This window comes from Orbilia oligospora, assembly GCF_000225545.1.
Source record: "Orbilia oligospora ATCC 24927 unplaced genomic scaffold scaffold00006, whole genome shotgun sequence".
Taxonomy (NCBI): domain Eukaryota; kingdom Fungi; phylum Ascomycota; class Orbiliomycetes; order Orbiliales; family Orbiliaceae; genus Orbilia; species Orbilia oligospora.
The window spans coordinates 1257890-1277441 of NW_011645563.1; the positions used below are offsets into that span (position 1 = coordinate 1257890).

General features: G+C 44.1%; 6 protein-coding genes across 6 annotated transcripts; 2 read left to right on the forward strand and 4 right to left on the reverse strand.

The window, feature by feature from the left end:
* Positions 1 to 3917: 3917 nt before the first annotated feature.
* Positions 3918 to 5329, reverse strand: AOL_s00006g382 (uncharacterized protein; the record flags this gene model as incomplete). The annotated part of the gene is made up of 4 exons (XM_011119691.1): positions 3918 to 3966; positions 4029 to 4719; positions 4793 to 5081; positions 5165 to 5329. The coding sequence occupies 4 exons, from the start codon at positions 5327 to 5329 to the stop codon at positions 3918 to 3920; spliced, it is 1194 nt and encodes a 397-aa protein (XP_011117993.1).
* Positions 5330 to 6121: 792 nt separating this feature from the next.
* AOL_s00006g383 (uncharacterized protein) lies at positions 6122 to 8372 on the reverse strand (the record flags this gene model as incomplete). The annotated part of the gene is made up of 6 exons (XM_011119692.1): positions 6122 to 6725; positions 6792 to 7259; positions 7328 to 7419; positions 7491 to 8050; positions 8143 to 8217; positions 8294 to 8372. The coding sequence occupies 6 exons, from the start codon at positions 8370 to 8372 to the stop codon at positions 6122 to 6124; spliced, it is 1878 nt and encodes a 625-aa protein (XP_011117994.1).
* Positions 8373 to 12480: 4108 nt separating this feature from the next.
* AOL_s00006g384 (uncharacterized protein) lies at positions 12481 to 14121 on the reverse strand (the record flags this gene model as incomplete). Its single annotated transcript, XM_011119693.1, has 1 exon — positions 12481 to 14121. The coding sequence occupies one exon, from the start codon at positions 14119 to 14121 to the stop codon at positions 12481 to 12483; it is 1641 nt and encodes a 546-aa protein (XP_011117995.1).
* A 621-nt stretch (positions 14122 to 14742) lies between these two features.
* AOL_s00006g385 (uncharacterized protein) lies at positions 14743 to 15647 on the forward strand (the record flags this gene model as incomplete). Its single annotated transcript, XM_011119694.1, has 2 exons — positions 14743 to 14782; positions 14863 to 15647. The coding sequence occupies 2 exons, from the start codon at positions 14743 to 14745 to the stop codon at positions 15645 to 15647; spliced, it is 825 nt and encodes a 274-aa protein (XP_011117996.1).
* Positions 15648 to 16069: 422 nt separating this feature from the next.
* On the reverse strand, positions 16070 to 16608 carry AOL_s00006g386 (uncharacterized protein; the record flags this gene model as incomplete). The annotated part of the gene is made up of 3 exons (XM_011119695.1): positions 16070 to 16163; positions 16232 to 16484; positions 16551 to 16608. 3 exons carry the CDS (start codon positions 16606 to 16608, stop codon positions 16070 to 16072), a joined length of 405 nt encoding a protein of 134 aa, XP_011117997.1.
* An 800-nt stretch (positions 16609 to 17408) lies between these two features.
* Positions 17409 to 19019, forward strand: AOL_s00006g387 (uncharacterized protein; the record flags this gene model as incomplete). The annotated part of the gene is made up of 1 exon (XM_011119696.1): positions 17409 to 19019. The coding sequence occupies one exon, from the start codon at positions 17409 to 17411 to the stop codon at positions 19017 to 19019; it is 1611 nt and encodes a 536-aa protein (XP_011117998.1).
* Positions 19020 to 19552: the final 533 nt, after the last annotated feature.

Consider the following 19552-nt stretch of genomic DNA (forward strand, 5'->3'; position numbering starts at 1 on the left):
CTTGGGCAAGTCGAAGTGACAATGCCTATGTTCGCTCCAAACAACGTCTCCCTCGTCGAGTTTTTGAATATATAATAGTATTATATATCGTCTGTTTAACTGTTTGCGCTGTACACTTTCAACCTTCGGACATACTGCTGGTTCAAGTGAATGAAAGCTAAGAATTTCTGTTAGTACTAGTCTTCTAAAAACAAAAGAGATTGAGGTATTAAAAAGACGCAAAGGGTAGGATTTCCGCTGACATACCAGCTTCATCAGATGAGCTATTATTATGTATCGAAAAGTCTCCTGATCAGAGTGTATCGGTGTTTGTTGTGTAGAGGCGTAACAATGACAACCAAGAAGCATATTCGGGTACCGGTAGAACTAAGTCGACATCGCCAGCAACCTGTCCGTGCCCTTAATACCTTGTCCTTACCAGTACCCGCTATCCAGCACCTGGATCGCCACTTCGTACCCGAATGACAGCCGCAGGAAGCTATAAACCAAACAATAGCTGCGGACGTTCGCCCATGTGTCTGACATTAAATCTATCCGCTGGAACATTAGCGTAGTTCTATAATTATTGCGTTATAACTAAAAAGACAGCAGAACTTACTTCAATTCTAATAACTATGTCGTGTAGGCGCATGATCGTAGTATTGCTGAAAGCCGTGATATCAAAAAGAAAATAGCGCGCATGTAGGTATAGAGCCCTTCCATAGAAAACTTTGTACAGAAGTTGAGATGGTCTCTCGATGACTTGCAAAACCAGATGGGTCCTGTAGATACGAAACCACCTAAGGCCAAGATTATGACCGAATGAACTCCAAAATCTTTCCTATGCTGCCCATACCAATTGCGGAGAGACACCAACATCTCCAGATGCTGGTATATCAACATGTATAAAACTTCCAATCACCGAGAACAAATACACCTTCTTTCAACCATTCTCGAATTGCAAGCAGAGGTATATTTTTTGACTGGCAGCCAGGTGAGCGCTCGGGCTACTCGATATTTGTTTATTAGGGAAATAGTGGTAGTGATTCTTTAAATTCCGGCACATAGAATCGATTCCGGAAGAGAAAATTCGTCCATTGTTTTGAAGACAACTATATGTACCTGCGTGTGTTCCAGGGCAAGTGACCATGACTTGGTCATTGTCTTATTATAATTGTAAGCCGATACTGCGAACATATGATCTCAAACCGAGAGAGGATTCGGAGCATGTATTTTTCGTCCGGCAATTGTTTTCGTCGTAGCTATTTGGGCCTCCCAATTGCTTCGTCCCACCTTAATTTTATGTTATATCGAGTCTCGACGCGGTGAAGAGGTGGACAGGTCTTCTTTTTTTTTGCCGTTCTCCGCCGCAAATGCTGGTAGATGAATCTGAATGCAACGATTTCTGTAATATCTGGTGACAATCAAGGAAATTTTCTTGGAAAAGATTTCGTCTCTAATTCGCTGACTGATTCTGTAAACTCATATGCCCAGCCACACATAGAGAACTAGCCATCCAGGGACAGAACAGAATGCTGAAAATCAAGAACGATCTCGAGAAGTATTAGACCAACGAGCCTTGACATTCCAAGTTGTTGAAAAATTATCCGGGAAACGCATATGACTGACGAGGGATTCGAAAACAATGTAGAGAAGTATTCGAAACGTTATACCGGTATAAGAATGGAAGACACGAATAACGATCCAATACCAGATAAGTGTTCCGTTTCGAGTATATGATTTTCCCAAAAGATATTTGTCCCAGACATCGGAACCGCGGACTTAACATTAAGAGAATATGTTCATAAGTATCGAACCGTATCTCGAAATTGGAAGTGAGTGGAGTTTGACCCGGAAAATCATATTTCCCAATGAGTCAAATACTCCAAAAAGAAGTCGTAAAGATGGTTGAATACCTGATCTCCTTGAAGAGAATCTGGACTAAGAATTTCGTAGTTGCTGCTAAACCTCTGAAAGAAATATATTTGCCACTAGTTTTGGATACCGGAGTTGAAAGAGCGATCAAGAACATAGAAATTCATATGTCCGATGAGGAGTCGGGTTCGAACGTTCCCTGAGTGCTGGGGCTACTCGAAGATCGGGGGAAATTTTCCAATATCGCAATATCTCCAAACTTCTGTGTAGCCATCATGAAGGCAAGCCTGGATTATCTTGTAAACCAGAGAGCCTGGAAGAAGTTCTGGAACATCTATGAATTTCATCTCAAGGCTCTGTGAATGGGTATTAACGCTGAGGGGGAGCGAAGACGGAGATTATCATGTGTTCAGTGAATTGAATCGCATGATATCTTGAGATTCGAAAGTTACAGGGGTAACGAAGTTGTCGATTAAACTGTAGAGAATATTATGAACTCTATACCCGTCTTTCAGGATCAATGACTCAATAAAGCTCCCACAATAGGGTCGAGTTGGTAATCGTGTTTTCCTTAGAAATCCGACTTCTCCTGTGCGAAACCATTTGTTCTCGTCCAACTGTCCCGAAGGATTGAATGTATGGATTTTAAACATGGAAATCAGATGGCCAAATGGGCAAACGATAAACTTTCCGCAACAATGTCGATTATTTGAACTGCGGTATAGAATTCGTGATAAGAGCACAGGCCCACGACCAACTTGCGCCAATAGTGCAAACGCATTTCCATTCCAGAGAACTATAGGAAGCTTTTGTCATATTAGTATAAAATTTCCTGTATAAAAAATACATTGTATCACTTACAATTCTTATTGGAGTCTCGTCTTTAGACCATATCATATTTATACGTGTATATCCGAAGCGAGTTCCAAGAGGCTGTAATTCAAATCCAAGTCTTCGGGAGCGGTATGTGTAGAACCTTGCAATTGATCTCATATTTCCGCAGAAAATATCAACGTCCAAAAGAAGATCGAGGCCAACCTAAGCTCTTGATTTTCTTTTTATACGATCTCTCGCAAAAACAAGGCTCATAAACTGTTGCCTGATATGCATATGCAATATATTCTTCGGAGAGATTGCCCACTTTAGGCTATAAAGTTGTATGAGTGCGGTGCTGTCAAAAGTTTTCCATTAGCTTATGCATTCACAAGAGAGAGAAAAATTGACTGAAGTGGGATAGTACCTTGGATGTTTCTATAAAATGTCAATATTCTTCTGAAATCTTTGCTTTTAGTCCGGGGCTTCTGGTACTAGGCATATATATCGATCATAGCCCGGCAATAATATTACATGTAGTATTCTTATTAATATTCACGGAGTGTTTTAATGATCTGGTAGTAGTTCGGGACCATGACTATTCCGTAGGTAGGTAAGTAGTTGATATGTAGGTAAAACAAGAGGACTAGGGTATAGATAGTCTTATGGAGTGTATATAAACTCAATACGAAAGTAAGATACTTAGGTATATAGATAAAATATAAAAAAGTGGGAGCGCAGGTATGTATATCTTGGGGCTGGAGGAGAATGAAGGATATAGTAAAGAGAAAGGAAAATGAGAAGGGAGCGCAGGGGGAGCGCAGGGTTTATATATCCTCTCTGATCAATTACGGAGGGAATATCAAGGTAAATACGAGAATGTTCTGAACAGTTTCCACGACGTTCGTGCAGGACATTCGTGTAGCAGATTGCCACGTCCTTCGACCTTCTTTGAAAGAAATTCCAACGTTTATATTCCATATGGTAATACACTAAGACTTAATATCGAAACTCCCCCGGAAATAAACCTGAGCTCTCCCCTTGAGACTACTTAGCCAAAAGCTAGCAGATATGTACACCGACAGAAGCAGCGGCCAGGTGGCTAGGCGGATGCAAAACAAAACAACATATCAAAACAGCCAGAGACGCCCGCAAAAGTAGCAAGAATTCGGAGTGGTAGGTATACCAACAAACACTAGTAAGTCATCATAACATAAAGACCGATCGACTCCGGCCTGGTGGTTTATCTTCTATATCCCAAGCCAAGATTTACTCCTCTCCCATACCAAGAAAGATGTTCTAAAAAATCAGGTTTTGTTAGTATATTTTCAATGCATGACACCAAACTTGGAAGCACTTACGCAGTCATCGGCACAATCTTGACAAAACCGATACTCAACCCAATATAAAAGCCTCTGAATCCTCTTTCTCTAAATATCATCTTCGCAGTCTCTGCGACATTGAAAGCTCTGCCATCGCCTACGGCTCCACCGACTTGCATCCGTCTTCTAATAATCTCAAGCGGATAACTGGCGGTTTGTCCCACCAATCCTGCAACACCACCTGCGAACAATTGTGCTGGAGTCGTAAGTTTTGATCGCTGGGAGTGGCTGTACGGCTCCTTGCTATCAGATGCCACCCCGGTATTTGGCCTAACGCAGTATTTTTCGAAATCAGGAGAACGGAGAAGGTCGCCCATTAAATCGTGGGCAAGGAAAGAACATCCAGCGTATGGCAAAATGCCAAGAATCGTCGGGAAGAAGCCGCGGTAGAAATTTGCGATACCAGACAAAGGAGACCTGACTTGTTGGGGAAGAGCATCGTATGTTGCAGCTGAAGCATCGGAAGCTGTTGCAGCAGCGGATCGGGCGATATTATAGGCTGCATTTGCGGATTGCAAATTGGATGAGAATGATCTTCGAGACGGTGGCGGTTCCTGGTAGATTTGACGGAATATAGTGGTGATCGAGGTTTTGTAATTCTTTTTCGTTTCGTACGCCAGACGGACACGGGTCAATTCGAGTGGATAGGTAAAAAATACGGACGTCACGCCTGTGGATAATAATCAATCAGTCTATCATTCCGAAGATATCACCATGAGATGATTTCGAGGGTGTATGCATACCAGCCAATGAACCACTCAATAACCGTCTGACCACCGTCTCATGCTCCTTGCTTGAAATCAATATCGCTCGATACTGCTCGTATGCTAAAAATTTGATAGCAGCGTAGGGAAACACTCGAACCAGGGTCATAGAGTGCCCTCTAAATAGTCCGATGAACCCATCCTGGTGGTAGATGTTGCGCACCGCATTTCCGAAGCCGAACCAGGAACCGGTGTATTTCTGAAACTGCGGAGACGATGTCTGGAAAAGGATTTTTACACGATCGAGAGGAGCGATGAGAGTTTTTGCCTACTCATTACAGAGTATTAATTGTTAGTTCTACCTGTTATCTAAGTTTTCAATGTCGAGTTTTGAAGCGACGAAGTACTTACAGTGCAACCGGCAACGCCACCGGCTAGACCACTACGGATGAGAAAATCCAGAGACTGCTCCTTTCGTCTCGGAGCTTGTATAGGAGCATTCTTGGAATCCTTTTCTGGTTTTAACGGGGATAATAACGGTGGTCCATCGTGGGACTGCGGCATGCTAACGTTCATCTTGGAGAAGTGAAAGGGAAGAAAGGGAGAAAGGAAAGGGCGACAGCCGAAAAATAATAAAAAATAATAAAAAATAGTATGGCAAGTGACGTCGGCTGAGCGAACGTTAATGCACAACAGAAAAACAGGACAGCTGAATCGGATCACATGCGACCGCACTTTCTTCCTTCTATGCGGATATCGAGATTAAAAATTTAGAAAAAATTACTGGTGAAAGATGGGATATTATTAGAGTCAATTTGGGGAAGAAATAAATTTAAAAGAAGGGGAAAAAAAAGAGATATCTGTGGAGTGGGTACTATATAGTACTTGAGATAGGAAAAAAAAAGATAGATGGCAGGCACAACCTTAACCTCAACCTCAACCTTATCTGCAGGCTAAGCATTCTTAAGTGAGTTCTCATGCGATGGGCTTCACCACTTGCATACATGTACCCATGACCAAACTGTGGGCGCGAGATACTTCATTGTTAATTGGCCAGCTTCGGTTGGCCGCGGTGTCAGCAGAAATGGTCGGACATTCCCCACAGAGAGCTCCAGCCAGGGCGACTAGCCGAGGGTTTAACGTTCTTCTCGCCACCAGGTCCGATAATTTATAATATGACAATCCGACTCCAGACTATTATTCCGGCTCACGAAATGTAAAATCCGGGGAAATGCGATCGCGCGATAATTTTAATATTTAGCATGTTGTATTAAATGGATATCTCGAAGGAACCGTCGCTAAGAAACTCTCACAGAAAGGGGATAGTTATATATAGAAAAAGAATCGAATCGAACAATATAATATGAATTATCGTGATCCCGGCAGCTCACCCCTCGTCTCTCCGCTATCTAGCTCATAGACCGACCGTCCGTTCGACGGCGCCCTCTCAAGGCCTGGTCTTAATCTCTCATCTCCAGGCAGTTCCATGGCCATTTCGTTCCCAGGCTGTGCGTTTTGCTTCAGTGCGTCAAATGCCTCTCCGTTACCCGTAGCCCCGGTTTGCGCTTGCAGAGGCTGTTGACTTCCATCTAACTCTGGCTTTTCATATCTCATCATCTGGTGCCTTCCAATCGGTGCAATACCTGTTGCCAATGGAATACTAGGCATATCTTCCTCCTCTGGTTGTCGTTTTCGAATGAAGAAGAACCAGATCAATCCTACAATTAATGCGATCCCTAAAACACCGCCTACTACTCCTCCTGCGATTCCGGCGGTATTGGGACCGGATGGTTCGGAGTCGGTATTGTTATTCGGATTGCTACCTGCACTTGTAGATGTCGAGGGACTTGGTGAGGTTACCGAGAAATCAGTAGGTTGGTCTATCCTCTGCACTGTCGTGGCGAATATATCTTCCAACAGTGTATTGTCGAACCCATTAGGCGGTTCCTTTCTACCAGCCAATCCTCGCCAGCTATATTCCCATATTAAATTAGAATTTTAAAGGATTTATGGAAGAGGAACTCGAAGGAATACTCACTCTCCACCAATCAGCTCATAAACTTGCTTCGGCTGACTATAAGACCGATTCGGATTGAACTCATCGGTCCACTCGAAAACCGTAGTATCAAGCACTACCAACGGCGGATGCGTCGCATTGCATGCCCCCGTATTCACTGGCGTATTATTTCTTGCATTGTTGCCCTGGATCTGTCCACCAAATACAATCATTTGTGCGTCATTCCACATAGCACATTTATTTGTTTGTCGACCCCATCGGTCGTCGCCCAATCGCTGATCACTGGGTGTTACATCTAACCATTGAAATGTTGGAAGAATGAGGACGTGGACGCGATTTGTAGCAGCGACGTTGGAGAGTTTGTAGCCGCCGTAGATTGTGATTTGGAAGGATGAATCGTCTGGGGCCGCTGATACGCCGGAGCAGAAGCTTAGACGGCCATCTGGGATGTCTCTGATTCCATTTCCACCAGTCGCTTGTACCGTGAACCTGGAGTCGATCCTTGTAGTTAATAAAATGCACTTTCAGGTTTAAATAATACCAAGGGCCAGACATACCATCGCTGAGAATCGATATCAAAGACAAAGATATCTCGCATGTCTCTGTACGAGCCCACGTTGGGATCCGCGAATTGGCTGTGGTCGTCGGGCTATCGATTGATCCCCCCTTTGTTAGCTTCCGCTTCGATGTATATAACCACTTTTTAAGAATAAAACTTACATCAACTCCACCAAAGCCCACTAGAATCCCTTTCTTCCCGTATCTGACATACTGTAACGTTCCGTATAACAAAGTCGGCCCTCTTCCTGCTCCCTCCAACCATTTCACTTTATCGTCTCCTTCACTCGCATCTAAAATCTGCATCCAAGGTCTCGTCGGTGCTCTCTTCTCTAATACATTTTCCTCCTCCTTTCCGCCAGTCAACCAACCCCACGACCTTTTTCTTTTCTTTTGTGAATTCCTATAACTTCCCGTGTAATACATCATCCCCGTAGCCGGATCACTAGCCCATCCGCCAGCATATACTTGTTCCGGAACATTTTGATCATCCGCGACAGTTATTTCCTTAAACTCTTCCGTATCGGCGTTATAAGTCCAGATTTTGGAATTTGATATCGAAGGGTCGTAGAAGTATATTGTGGTGTTTGTGTAGATTCCTATTCCCGCGTCGGAGTTTACGGGAAATCCGGAGGGGGTATCGATCGATTTATAGATATTAGATTTTATGGTTGTATGTGCGGTGACAGGGTTTGATAGGTCTATCGAGAAGAGTTTACGCTCTGTATTTAATTTAATTTTTTGCGAGTTAGCTATCTTGAAGTCTGGCGGGATTATTTCGGATTGCGAGAGAAGTGTGTATATTTATACGTACGACGGATCTGGACATTGCCATCTGTGAATGTATATGTACCTGCGGCGTAGAATAATTTACCACCGACGATTGCGGCTTTATTTCATCCAAAGTTAGTTCCTAGCAAAACTGCCAATGCATCAATTCGAGGAGAAGATGTAGAATTGCTTACTGGCTTGGTTGATAACTGTACACAGATCGCCAGTCGCCCGGGGTAAGAGCGCATGCTCCTCTCCGTAGAGAGTTGGCATCTTCTCGTTTATGTATTATTTTTTAGAGTATGGAATGCTAAGGTATATATGTTTCTTTCGTAAGTTCGAGGAGATATCGGGATATTTCAATATCGACCTTCCCGACGGAGAATTAACTTGTTGATGAGCCAGCCAGATAATCGTGTATCCTAGATAAATAAACCCCAATTTCTGAAGAATTGAGAGTCGATATCGATAATTGCCCCCCCTTTCCTTCTGAAGAATAGGATCAAAACCCTCCTTGATTATCTAGTGAGGTGATAGTTCGGTGGATTGAATGGATTTTTGTGAAATGTAAGAATCGAGGAATTCCGTGCGACCTAATTACAATTACAAACACAATTGGAATCGAGGCTCCATTTTTAAGAGGATGTCAAGTTTCCTGTATTCTATTCCTGTGGCGCGCCTAGGGCAAAATAGGCAGTTACGATCCAGCACAAGGTTTTATGTAACAGCACTAGTCTTGCAGAATCTTTCGTCGTGGTTGATAGGTTAATTAAGTAATTAATTTCGAATCTGGAGCTCCTTTCGAATACTAATATAATACTGGTATTTCGTGTTGTCGACGCTGTTAATGTTGGAAATGCAATTGCAAGTGCAAATGGACGGAAATTGAACCTGCAAGATGCAAATGTCTCTCTCAAGAACGGAACCAAAGAAGCCGGAGGAAAATTAAAACACCAACAATGGTTGTTAGCTTAGTGCGACACGAAGGAGTATTTAACAGAGGAGCAAGCACGGTTCATTTTTGTTCCAAAAAGCTAGATCTCCCTTGTTTTTCTTGAAACCAGCCCAGCGTTTTTATTCATGGGATACTGCAACGCTAGGCTTCCCGACGGCAACAAGGAGTGTCATCATCATTCGCTTCGCGCAAGCCCAAGATTGCATGCGAAAATTAAGCCTGACCGAAGAAAAAGAAGACACTTGACCATGAAAACGGTATCCCCAACCTGGTCTAGCAGGTTTTTCTTCCTCTTCTTGTTGGATGTATTATTTCAGTGGGTTTGCATGGGTTGATTGATTGATTGATTGATTGATACGAGCTATGAGTGGGCGGGTTGATTGGATCCTGGGATATCGACGTATCACTTCCCGAAATTGCATGGAGCGTTGGCATCTCGCCCTGAAGGCTTGTTGTTCAATCGTGAGACCCTGTTCCCGGCACTTGGAGCGGGTGAATTCTTGGGTGTGGTCAGCGGCGGGTATATGTAAATGTCTATATCAGATCATCATAGCATGCCTGCAGCTGCGCAGATAGCGAAGTAAGTACAAACATACCTAGTACGCGTACGTAGTATACTCCGTATATTACAGTCTTTCCTTGGAATCTCCATTTCACCCTGCGATCAAGGGTTAAACTTAATATTAATATATTACACAGTGCAGGATATATTTGACATCCAAGACATAGTCTCGGAGCCCCATGGCCATGGCCCAAGACATATGCATAGCAGGCTGGATTAATATCGACGTCGAGAAGGACTCGTTGCAGCAAAACTCTTGCTAATTATGTTAAACACGGTCAGATCTAGTACCATATTACAGTACTATTGGATGTTGGCGATTGAAAAGCAGATAAGATCTAGATTCGGATATTCGTCCGGGCAGCTCGAATTCAATCTCACCAGACTAGCGCTAGGTCAGTCAGTCCGCTGTCTAGTTAGCGAGCTTGTTTGGATAGATTTGGTCCCTGTTCATGCCGGCACGCCGGTGCATGCATCGTTCGAGCCTAATTTAGAGAATTTCTTGGCAACTTGGGTAAGACATCAAGGTCTCTTGAAGTCGACTGGTCATGATTCGTGAATGCAGGCTTGTGTAACCGGATTCGGATTTCGAGTTTAATTTTATCAACTCGCACCGCGACATCCGGTGTGCGCCTACATATACTACGTACTACCTATTACTTAAATAATACAATATAGCTTACATCATTTATTACATGCGTCGACGTCTACATCTTTCTGTCTTTCTTTCTTTAGATCAGGACTGATGATGTAAAACGTTTGACCGTTTCAGCGTTGTATTTAGGCGCCGCCCTTTCCGAGAGGCTTAAGGCCCCACTTTGGAGCCAAGAGAAATGATCTGATACCTAGTCGATATCTACATGCACTGCTGGGCTCTGGTTGAATTCATAAAGTCGATCGATATGGTATACTCTTTTTATTAAATATACTAATATAATCGAACATTGGAATACCCGGAAACTTGCTATCACAAATACGCATCCCGGGAGCCGTGTCGCCACTTCTTCTTTGCCCTCGCGAGATTCTCCACAGTATTATACTACAGGTTTGGTTTTCAGTCCCTGCAGATCTAGAAACAGGATATGTTAAATATAAATCATAATACTAATATATCTTAACTAAAGTGCGATATCAAAAGTCTACTACTTCGCTTCTGAGACCCTCTTCTACAGATGCGACCTCGCTCTCCATTTCTCCAGAAACGACTTCGGACTGGATGAAAAACTACTCGAAACCATCCGGTCTTGCAATCGGGTCTCTGGCCTATTTCAAGACATCCATGCCAAAGGCCAAAAACATAAAATCTCCTGAATGAACGAAATGAACGGGCCATTGGGCGCCATGCCTTTTCTTTTCAAAACTATATGAGAGTTATACATGGACCATTACCTGTATACTGACCATGGCCTATAAAACGTGCCGGTTTAAGGCAACAAGAAGAGCTTCGGCATGTGAAGGACTACACTATGTTGAGTATTAAAGAATTCGGGCGGTTTCGGTCAGCTTTACAAATCTGAAGCCTTTCAGGTTTAAATTGTTATTCATTGGGCTTGTGAAGTTTTACATATAATTTAATATTAATGTGTGCCATGTTATATGGCTTAGCTGACAGGTTTATACATTAAACTACATTATACTAATGCTCGATCTCCGCTACTGCGCAGACTTCTTGATACAATTGTACGAGGGGACGATATGGCCACTGGATTTATGCGGTATCAAAAGTGGCTCGGGATGTATCCCCCATCACTCCTTTTGTTACCCACCTAGAAATATTAATATGGACGTTTAGTTTAGACCCGGGAACAACATTCTTAGGTACGCTTTTCCCTGATAATACAATCGATTTTAGAATTCTATGTATACTGTACCCGGCATATTTGCATACTAGGTACCACTGGGGGAACATCTTAAGAAATATTAAACTCTGCGCGGTAGGAGGCTTCCGGAGACCCCCTAGCCTCAGGAATCTAGTATTTCAGACCAGAGCCGGAGACAAAGACAGACATACAAAACCGAATTGTACGAGGTTCGGTATTTGTCATTTCTTAGATAGCCAAAGAACTTCCGTTCGACCTTCATACTTTAGAGATTAGAACCCTCGAAGTTGAAGATCTCCAAGACGACCTCGTACCTATATTTTTATCGGGACTCCGGAAGATAGTCGCAGATCTAACAGAACCAATACGTTAAATATCTAAGGAGCTATGCCGAGAATTGGATATTGGCCCCACAAGCATGGCTAACGAAGACGATCTGGGATTCCTTGCTGCAGCATTTGGTTGCCCTCCGTTATTTGACTGTGGAGAGCTAGTTTGCGTCGCTCCTGAGATACCTAATACTCCGCCCGCGAACGCTCGAGAAAATTGATATAAAAATCCGGGATCACGCTTGCCCATGTGATGGTAGTTGCAGCGATGCCTCTACGGAACAGCACTATGAGGCCGAGCATGGGGCCGTCGTTACATTCATGACTATCTTTTGGGAGAAAGTTATACCCTAGTCTCGGAGCCAGAGCTGATCAGCTCTACGAACCCCGAGTATTCGACCTCCAAGTGGTCATTTTATATCTGATTCAAGCGCACGAGCTAATCGGGACTTTGCCATGTATCTGTCAAGTTTGACTCGTGGGGGTTAACGTTCACGGATGATGCAAAGATAGCGCTAAAGGTTTGCCAGAACCTGGAGCGTCTATATGGGTAGGGGTGGGCCGTTATAAGCATAGATCAAATGATTTCTTACTTATGTATGATGGGTATTGGAGTCAAGATGCGACTAGATGAGGCACTATTCTACACTTCAAGACTCCTCCTCGCTTCAATTGCAAGGTGTCATACTTTGAGATCATGATGTACCAATAACTATCACTTCTGGGCCAACAAATCTCTTAAGCCTGTTCCCATTGACCATGCTATCCTTGCCGCTTTCCACTGTTCTTCCCGTACTTTGGCGTCCATCTGACCCTTCCAGAAAACCTCAGTCGAATTAAACCCTCCTTGCCTCCCAGAGCACATCAGATACCACGGTTCCTTCAAGTAATCCAATGACCTCAGCGGCGCCATCCTCCCGTGCGCAGCCTTTATGAAGCAGTAACTTGCAGAAAAGCAAAAATATTCCGACTCTTCAAACCTTATATACCTTAGAGGATCCATAGGATTAAGAATTAAAACTATTTTCTGAAGAATTGAGTACGGCAGATCTTGCAGTCTAATTTTAGGCTGAGGTGGCAGAGGTATAATTTCAAACCCACGAACTATCGAAAGAAGTTGATTATTCCTTTGTAGGTCCACTGGGTATAGTCTTCGAGGTTCAGGGGCGTTTGGATTGGAAGATGGGCCAACTCTATAGTCTGTAGCAACATATAACCAGAACCCCTCTCGCGGTAAGACATATTTACGGGTCGTCCATGTATTTGCTAAGGTTTGGTCATTCGGAAGGTCGAAAACTTCAATTCTTGTAAGTCTGACTGTGGTAACTCCGCATCGAACGCAGCCTTTACGATTACCTATGTATTCGCAGAAGCAGGAGTATTCGTATGGTGTCGGTAAAGATCCAATCATTTGACAAGAGGCGGAGCGGAGACAATGAAGGCACAATAGACTGTATGTGTATGCCTCGTGGACTGGCTTTGGGGATACCGTATTGGATGTTGCTGAGCCCGGATTTTCTAATGGATTTTGGTTCGATGGCCGATATCCCACACGCCATCGATCATGTACCCAATGTCCTAGATCCTTGGAACTGCACACTGTTCTCCATTGAAGTTCAGAAGCTGTCTGAGTATATTCTGTTAAGAATTTATGAGCTCCAGCGCTAAGTGGTGAATTCAAAAAACTTGGTCCTGAAGATGAGAATAAGTTCCTCGGGCATCGGTGATGTTCACACCATATCGTTGAGTAGACAACTTTCTGTGTCTCGTTCTCACCAACAGTTCGAGTCGGTACGTGAGAGTTAAATAACAACTTTTGGATAATGTTGGTGGAGTACTTGAAGACCGCTTTGTTTGTGTGGTAGAACTGCGCGGGGTAAAATACACCACTTAAGGTATCAAGAAAGAGGGCGGTTGGACAGGACGGAGGGCATAGTGGATGTGCACAATAAGGGCACTTGTCATGGGAAACCTTAGAGGGTGGAAGAAATCGCTGGTGGATCCGGTGAGAACAACGAGCCTCAGCCTTCTTTTGATTTTGAAGTAGTGATTTAACCCTAAGAGGTATTCTAATATTCAGGGTGTCCGGAAGGTCGTCGTCTGCAAGCGAATCAATGGCGGGACGAACCCAACGGAGTTTCTTGGTGGTCAGAGATAATGCGATTAGATCTCGCGTACGGAGATAGTTCAAGAATAAGACGAGGACGTCGATAGGGAGGTTGAGAAAGGCCGCAGAGCTAGAGCTAGAGTCCTTGGTCGAAGCCTTTAAGCCTCCCTCGATGACGCCGCCCGAAGGCAGATTAACTGTTGCCTCGGATTCAGATAAATGCAGTCTGCGAAAGACATTTGTTAGCATCGCGGTATGCTTTGTTTTGCCTTATCGAGGAGGTGCCTCAAAGGATCCCTGGCCTGGTTAAGCTAAGCTGTAAGATGGCGATGCAATATTCCGTTCCGTTAGGTAAGTTACGTTACTTTGTATGTATGCTAGACAGGCCTGCAGGGATGCATCCGACTCGACCAAGAACCAACAGCCAACGGCCAACGGCCATTCCATGCAAACCATTCAAACAAACATAGCCAGGGCGACATCTGACAAATATTCCAACCGATCTTGTCGCACTAGAAAGAGCCAAGATCCTAATTACAAATATCTGTTGCATTAACATCGCTCGGTCGGAAATCTGGTTTGTCGTCGTCGTCAGGGCTTATGTCCAATCCCTTCGTTGCTTTTAATAATAAACTCGTATCGCAGCTTTATGCTTCAATGAATTTTCGAGGTTTTGCTTGGCGCAGTGGCTGAAGTTTGTAGCTGCATTATCTATGCTGCCGACTGTCAGACGGCTGAGCTGGAGCTGACTGTATAAAGAAGCTTCCCTGGACGCGAACAATTACTCCGCAACTTCGAATAGTTGGACTACAACCCTCTTCCTTTCTCCCCTATATCTGTTAAACACGGGGAAGATCATTGACCGGAATCATGAAACTCACAAAGTTTTATTCGCTGGCCCTTTTGTTCGGTAAGTGTCTTGAATCTACGTTACGATCAATGTAATACTTCGGTTGTCGTTTGATGCTGGAGCTAACAGCAGCCCTACAGCCTGCCAGGCCCTCGCTAGTTCGGCTCCACCCGAATCCAGCCTGCAACAACGAACCGCCCCAGAATTTGGGTCACCAGCTTCACTTCACAATGCTCTTCCAGAATCCCTCTCTAAACGTCAAAATGTAGACGGTCCAGACTCTGCAGCTGGCGAGCCAGGCCATGGTGGTCGTCGCACAATAAAAACCACACCAGCCCAGCGTCGGACTTTTCGTATCGCTCATGGAACAATCATGGGAGTTGCTTTCACAATTGGGTTCCCATCCGGTGCCATATTCATTCGTGTCTTAAAACCTCCAAATCATGTCTACATCCACGCCGCCACTCAAATATTCTCTACAGCCATGGCATTCACTGGGATGGGGCTGGGGATCTGGCTCGGCCTTAATGTTCGATATCTAGATTACCTCCACACGATTATCGGTTTTGCTGTTATGGCCTGTTTAGTCATCCAACCAATCATCGGGCTGATCCATCACATCAGATACAAAAAGGTCAAGACATCTACGTGGTGGGGCTTCATTCACAGATGGTACGGCAGGGTGATCGTAGTCCTCGGCATCGTAAACGGCGGGCTAGGGCTCATGTTGGCAGAAAATACTCGGGCGGGAGAGATCGCATATGCTGTCGTAGCCGGACTCGCCGGATTCACGTACCTAATGGTAGTGGTACAATGGATATTTAGGACTAGAGCCGTGGAGAAAAGTATGCAGAAGCAGAAAAAGGATTATATGGAACCCGCCGGAGAGTCAAGGGAGGCTGTGGGGTTGATGCCTGTTTCCTGATGGCGTGATTGAAGATTTGATATTAGGAGTTTGGGATTGGTTTATAGGTTATGCATGTGCTTTTGTTGTTTCTCTCCGAAGCGTGGGATAATTATGTAATGGGACTATTGGGTTTCATAAATTTTATAAATTTTATAGAAGGTGCTCGATTGCTTTTGGTTCCCTGGGATCTGGCCGAGGGATACCGCAGTGCACCGTGGTGCTTACAAATTAAGATGTTTTATATTGCTTTTTAAAACAATCTAGACTATAGACATTCGGCGTTCGCCTGTAGCATAGGCTTTGAGCGTTTGTTGTCTATTGCATGGCCCGGAAGCGAGATACAAAAACATCAAGATCAATACATTTTATAAAAACAAAAGATTTCTTTTTCTTCATATGCAGGCGAGCTAAATCAACTATCGGAAGACCTAAATACACTCTTAAAGAGCCGCCATGAGTACCCCAACACCACCAAATGCGGCCATAATGCTGTGCCAGTTGATATTATTGGCCACACCATCACCGGTGTAGGTTCTAGAAAATTTATATCAGTATAATTTGGTCATGTTAGTGTTTTTCTAGCATAATACTAAGGTACTTACGGGGCGGGGATAGCGGTATCGGTAACCGTAGTATCCGTAGTGCATGCACATGTCTCGGTAGTAGTACCGGTCCAAGTGGTAGTAAATGAGGAACTAGCCCAGGTAGTGGATGCCGTGGTGGAATCCGTCATAGTTGCTGCAGTCGTAGTATCAGTGACTGTATCAGTAGCAGTCGAAGTGGCGGTGTCAGTTGTCTCCGTAGCCGTGGTGCTGCTAGTATCAGAGACAGTAGTAGTTGTGGTTGAAGAATCCTCTATAATGATAAATTATATACTTAGTCAAAAAGTAGTAAAAAATTAGGCAAGATACATATGCATACGAGCTAGGACGCCTGCCGCAAGGGCGAGGACAGAAAGACTAGTTAATTTGAATTGCATTTTGGCGATTTTTCCTTTTTGGAAATAATCGAGGATATGCGGAGATGAATTTAAAATAGCGAACGACAATGGCTTCAGCTGATCAGCGTGCGAGAAAGATTGACGAGTGTGGAGAAAAGTAACAGATGTGAGAGTCATGTCTCCCCTTTTATTGATGTACAGTGAAACTGTGGCAAAGGTGTTACGAGATTTAGACACATTTACATCATTTTTTGCGATGTTTAATTATGTGAGCGGGATCTGGATGAGGCGATATAAGCCTTCATGGCAATTAATCTGGAGTTGTGCAGAACAGTTCGCAGGTTATAATATACGAATTGCAGGTTATTCAAGCACACTGCGCAACTGTAGGCTAGTAAGTTCTACCCCCATACTCTATAATTGTCAACCTAAGAAAATAATAAAATTGGTATTATATCGTCTCCGTCTAAAGTCAATGTATTTTGGGGACGGAGTTTAATTTGAATTCGAGAAAATGGATGTTGTTGCATTTTAGCAGCAGTCTGCGTTGTCCTCCTCGTGGTCGCACATCAACAGTACGGTCCTTTTGTGAAACCGTAAACTCTGTGGATCTCCTGAAAATCGATGCAATCGAAGACATCGTAAGGTGCCCTTTTCCATTAGAAAAACGTGAATGTCATTCGGTCATAGCACTACTTAGCACGAGTAATTGTATACGCAATATCCATATCATCCACACGAGGAACACAGCAAAGCTAACGACATCAAACTCCTGCCGCGTGATAAATATATAACGCCGACGCTGTATTTACTAGCTAGCGTAATATATTGTGGTTGAAATGGACTACATATTGAACACGTTGCGATCCATTCGCCTTCCCGCGCGGTACTATTCAGTCGTCATACCCGCCGTTGCGACAGTCATAGTCCTGACTATACTGTTCAGTATTATCGATAGCCACATTAATGCATTCGCCCCCCTCCCAAAGTTTCTTTCTAATTCAAAGCAACGAGAGCTTCCGAAGACTAGCGGTGACAGTATCTTATATGGTGGCCACTTTCTCCCTCACAGGAAATGGATGGTCCCGCGACGTTTGGACAAGTTTGAAAAACTGTTCTTGGACTCTTATACGGAATACCGCGCATTCCTCGATCGTCAGTCGAGAACTTATGCCGACGCTGTAAAAAATTACAAAAAACGGTATAATCGCTCACCACCCCACGGGTTCAACAAATGGTTCAGCTATGCCCAGACCAAAGCGTCTCTAGTTATCGATGACTACGATAGTATCGAAGAATCAATTGCACCGTATCGGAACATGTCACAAAAAGAATTTCTTCATCGGATGGAGGAACTGAGGGTTTATGACAAGACCTTTCGGATTGCTGAGTATAAGGTTATAGAGCGGAATGAGTGGATGAAGGGGCAGGGACTGTGGCATCTACTCGATTGGGATTTTTTTCATGATTTACCGGAGGGCTTTTCGATGTACATCAATACATGGGACGAGCCATTCGTATTCCCCCAGGAGCTTAATAGGACACAAAAGATCGAATTCCTCGATCTTGGCCGGAAACCGTGGTGGCCAGCGTTATTGGAGCACTGTAACGTATGGGAAGGGAGGAACGTACAGAAAAATAATAGGAACGATTATATCGCAACAATCCAAGATGCGAAAGAAGCATTAGACCTTTGCGCCCATCCGGAATACGAGGCAATGCATGGGTTCTTTAATGCACCAAGCAGTCTGATGGTGACGAAACAGCTGGTCCCCATATTCAGCGTATCCAAGTTGTCGGTGTTTAAAGATATTTTACTCCCATCAGCTGCACCCTGGCATCCGGAATTTTTAGGGAATGGTGGGATCAAGGATTTCGTAGGAAAGACAAAAAAACTATACTGGAGAGGTAGTACGACTGGTGGAGATAATAATGGGGAAAATGTGCTTAAATCACACAGAAGCAGACTGGCGAGTATTAGTCAGGAGCACCCCGATCTTATTGACGCAAAAATTACGACATACTTCGGAGATCTAGAAGGGCTACAGCAGCAGTGGCGAGAGTTTGGAGAACCTGAAAGAACAGACCACGGCGCTGAGAATAATTTCTCCTTTTTAATGGATATGGATGGACATGGGCTTAGTGGGGGGTACTATAGATTGCTGAGGAGCAAAGCTGTGGTGTTCAAATCCACGGCAGTGCAGCAGTGGCATGATGACAGGATGTTTCCATGGGTGCATTATATACCCATAAGATTGGGAATGAAGGAGCTAGCAGAAATAGTTAAATGGTTTGCTACGACGGAAAGGGGGGACGAGATTGGGAGAAGGATTGCGGAGGAGGCGGACTGGTGGTCAAGGACGGGGATGAGGGAAGATGATGCGAACGTTTACACTTACAGGCTATTCCTCGAATATGCCGCGCTCTTTGTTGAACCAAGACCTAATTAGCGTGTGCGTATACATAATATAGGTCATGAATGCATCTACACCTTCGCTTTGAGCTTTTGAAGTTCGACAAGTTCGACAAGTTCTAGACATAATTATATAAATGCATTAGATTAGTCAGCGAAACCGAAGCTGAGAAATTTAAAGGGGTGTTGCTGTGGTATTTCTGAATCTGGCAGAGGAGAGCCGGCTTAATACAGCTCTCTTGCGACTGACGGCTGCTCTTTGAAATCTCCCTTTCAACTTGACCTCGTTTTCATTCTAGACCAGATCCAAACCCCCAAAAATTGAAGCATCCAATATGTTTCAAAGTTTCCGGTATGGTAGACCCCGCATCCATTTCGTGTGTGTATTCCAATTAACACTTCGATAGCTTCCGTAAGTACCATCTCATAAAATTACTTTCATTGCATGGCATGGCCACGGTGGCTGGTACGGTGGCTTCGCCCCCACCATAGCGTCAGGGGAGCTCGTTACGGGGCATCATATTACGGCATTCGCCCGCAAAAAAACACCGGTTCGGCGGGTCCAAGAGC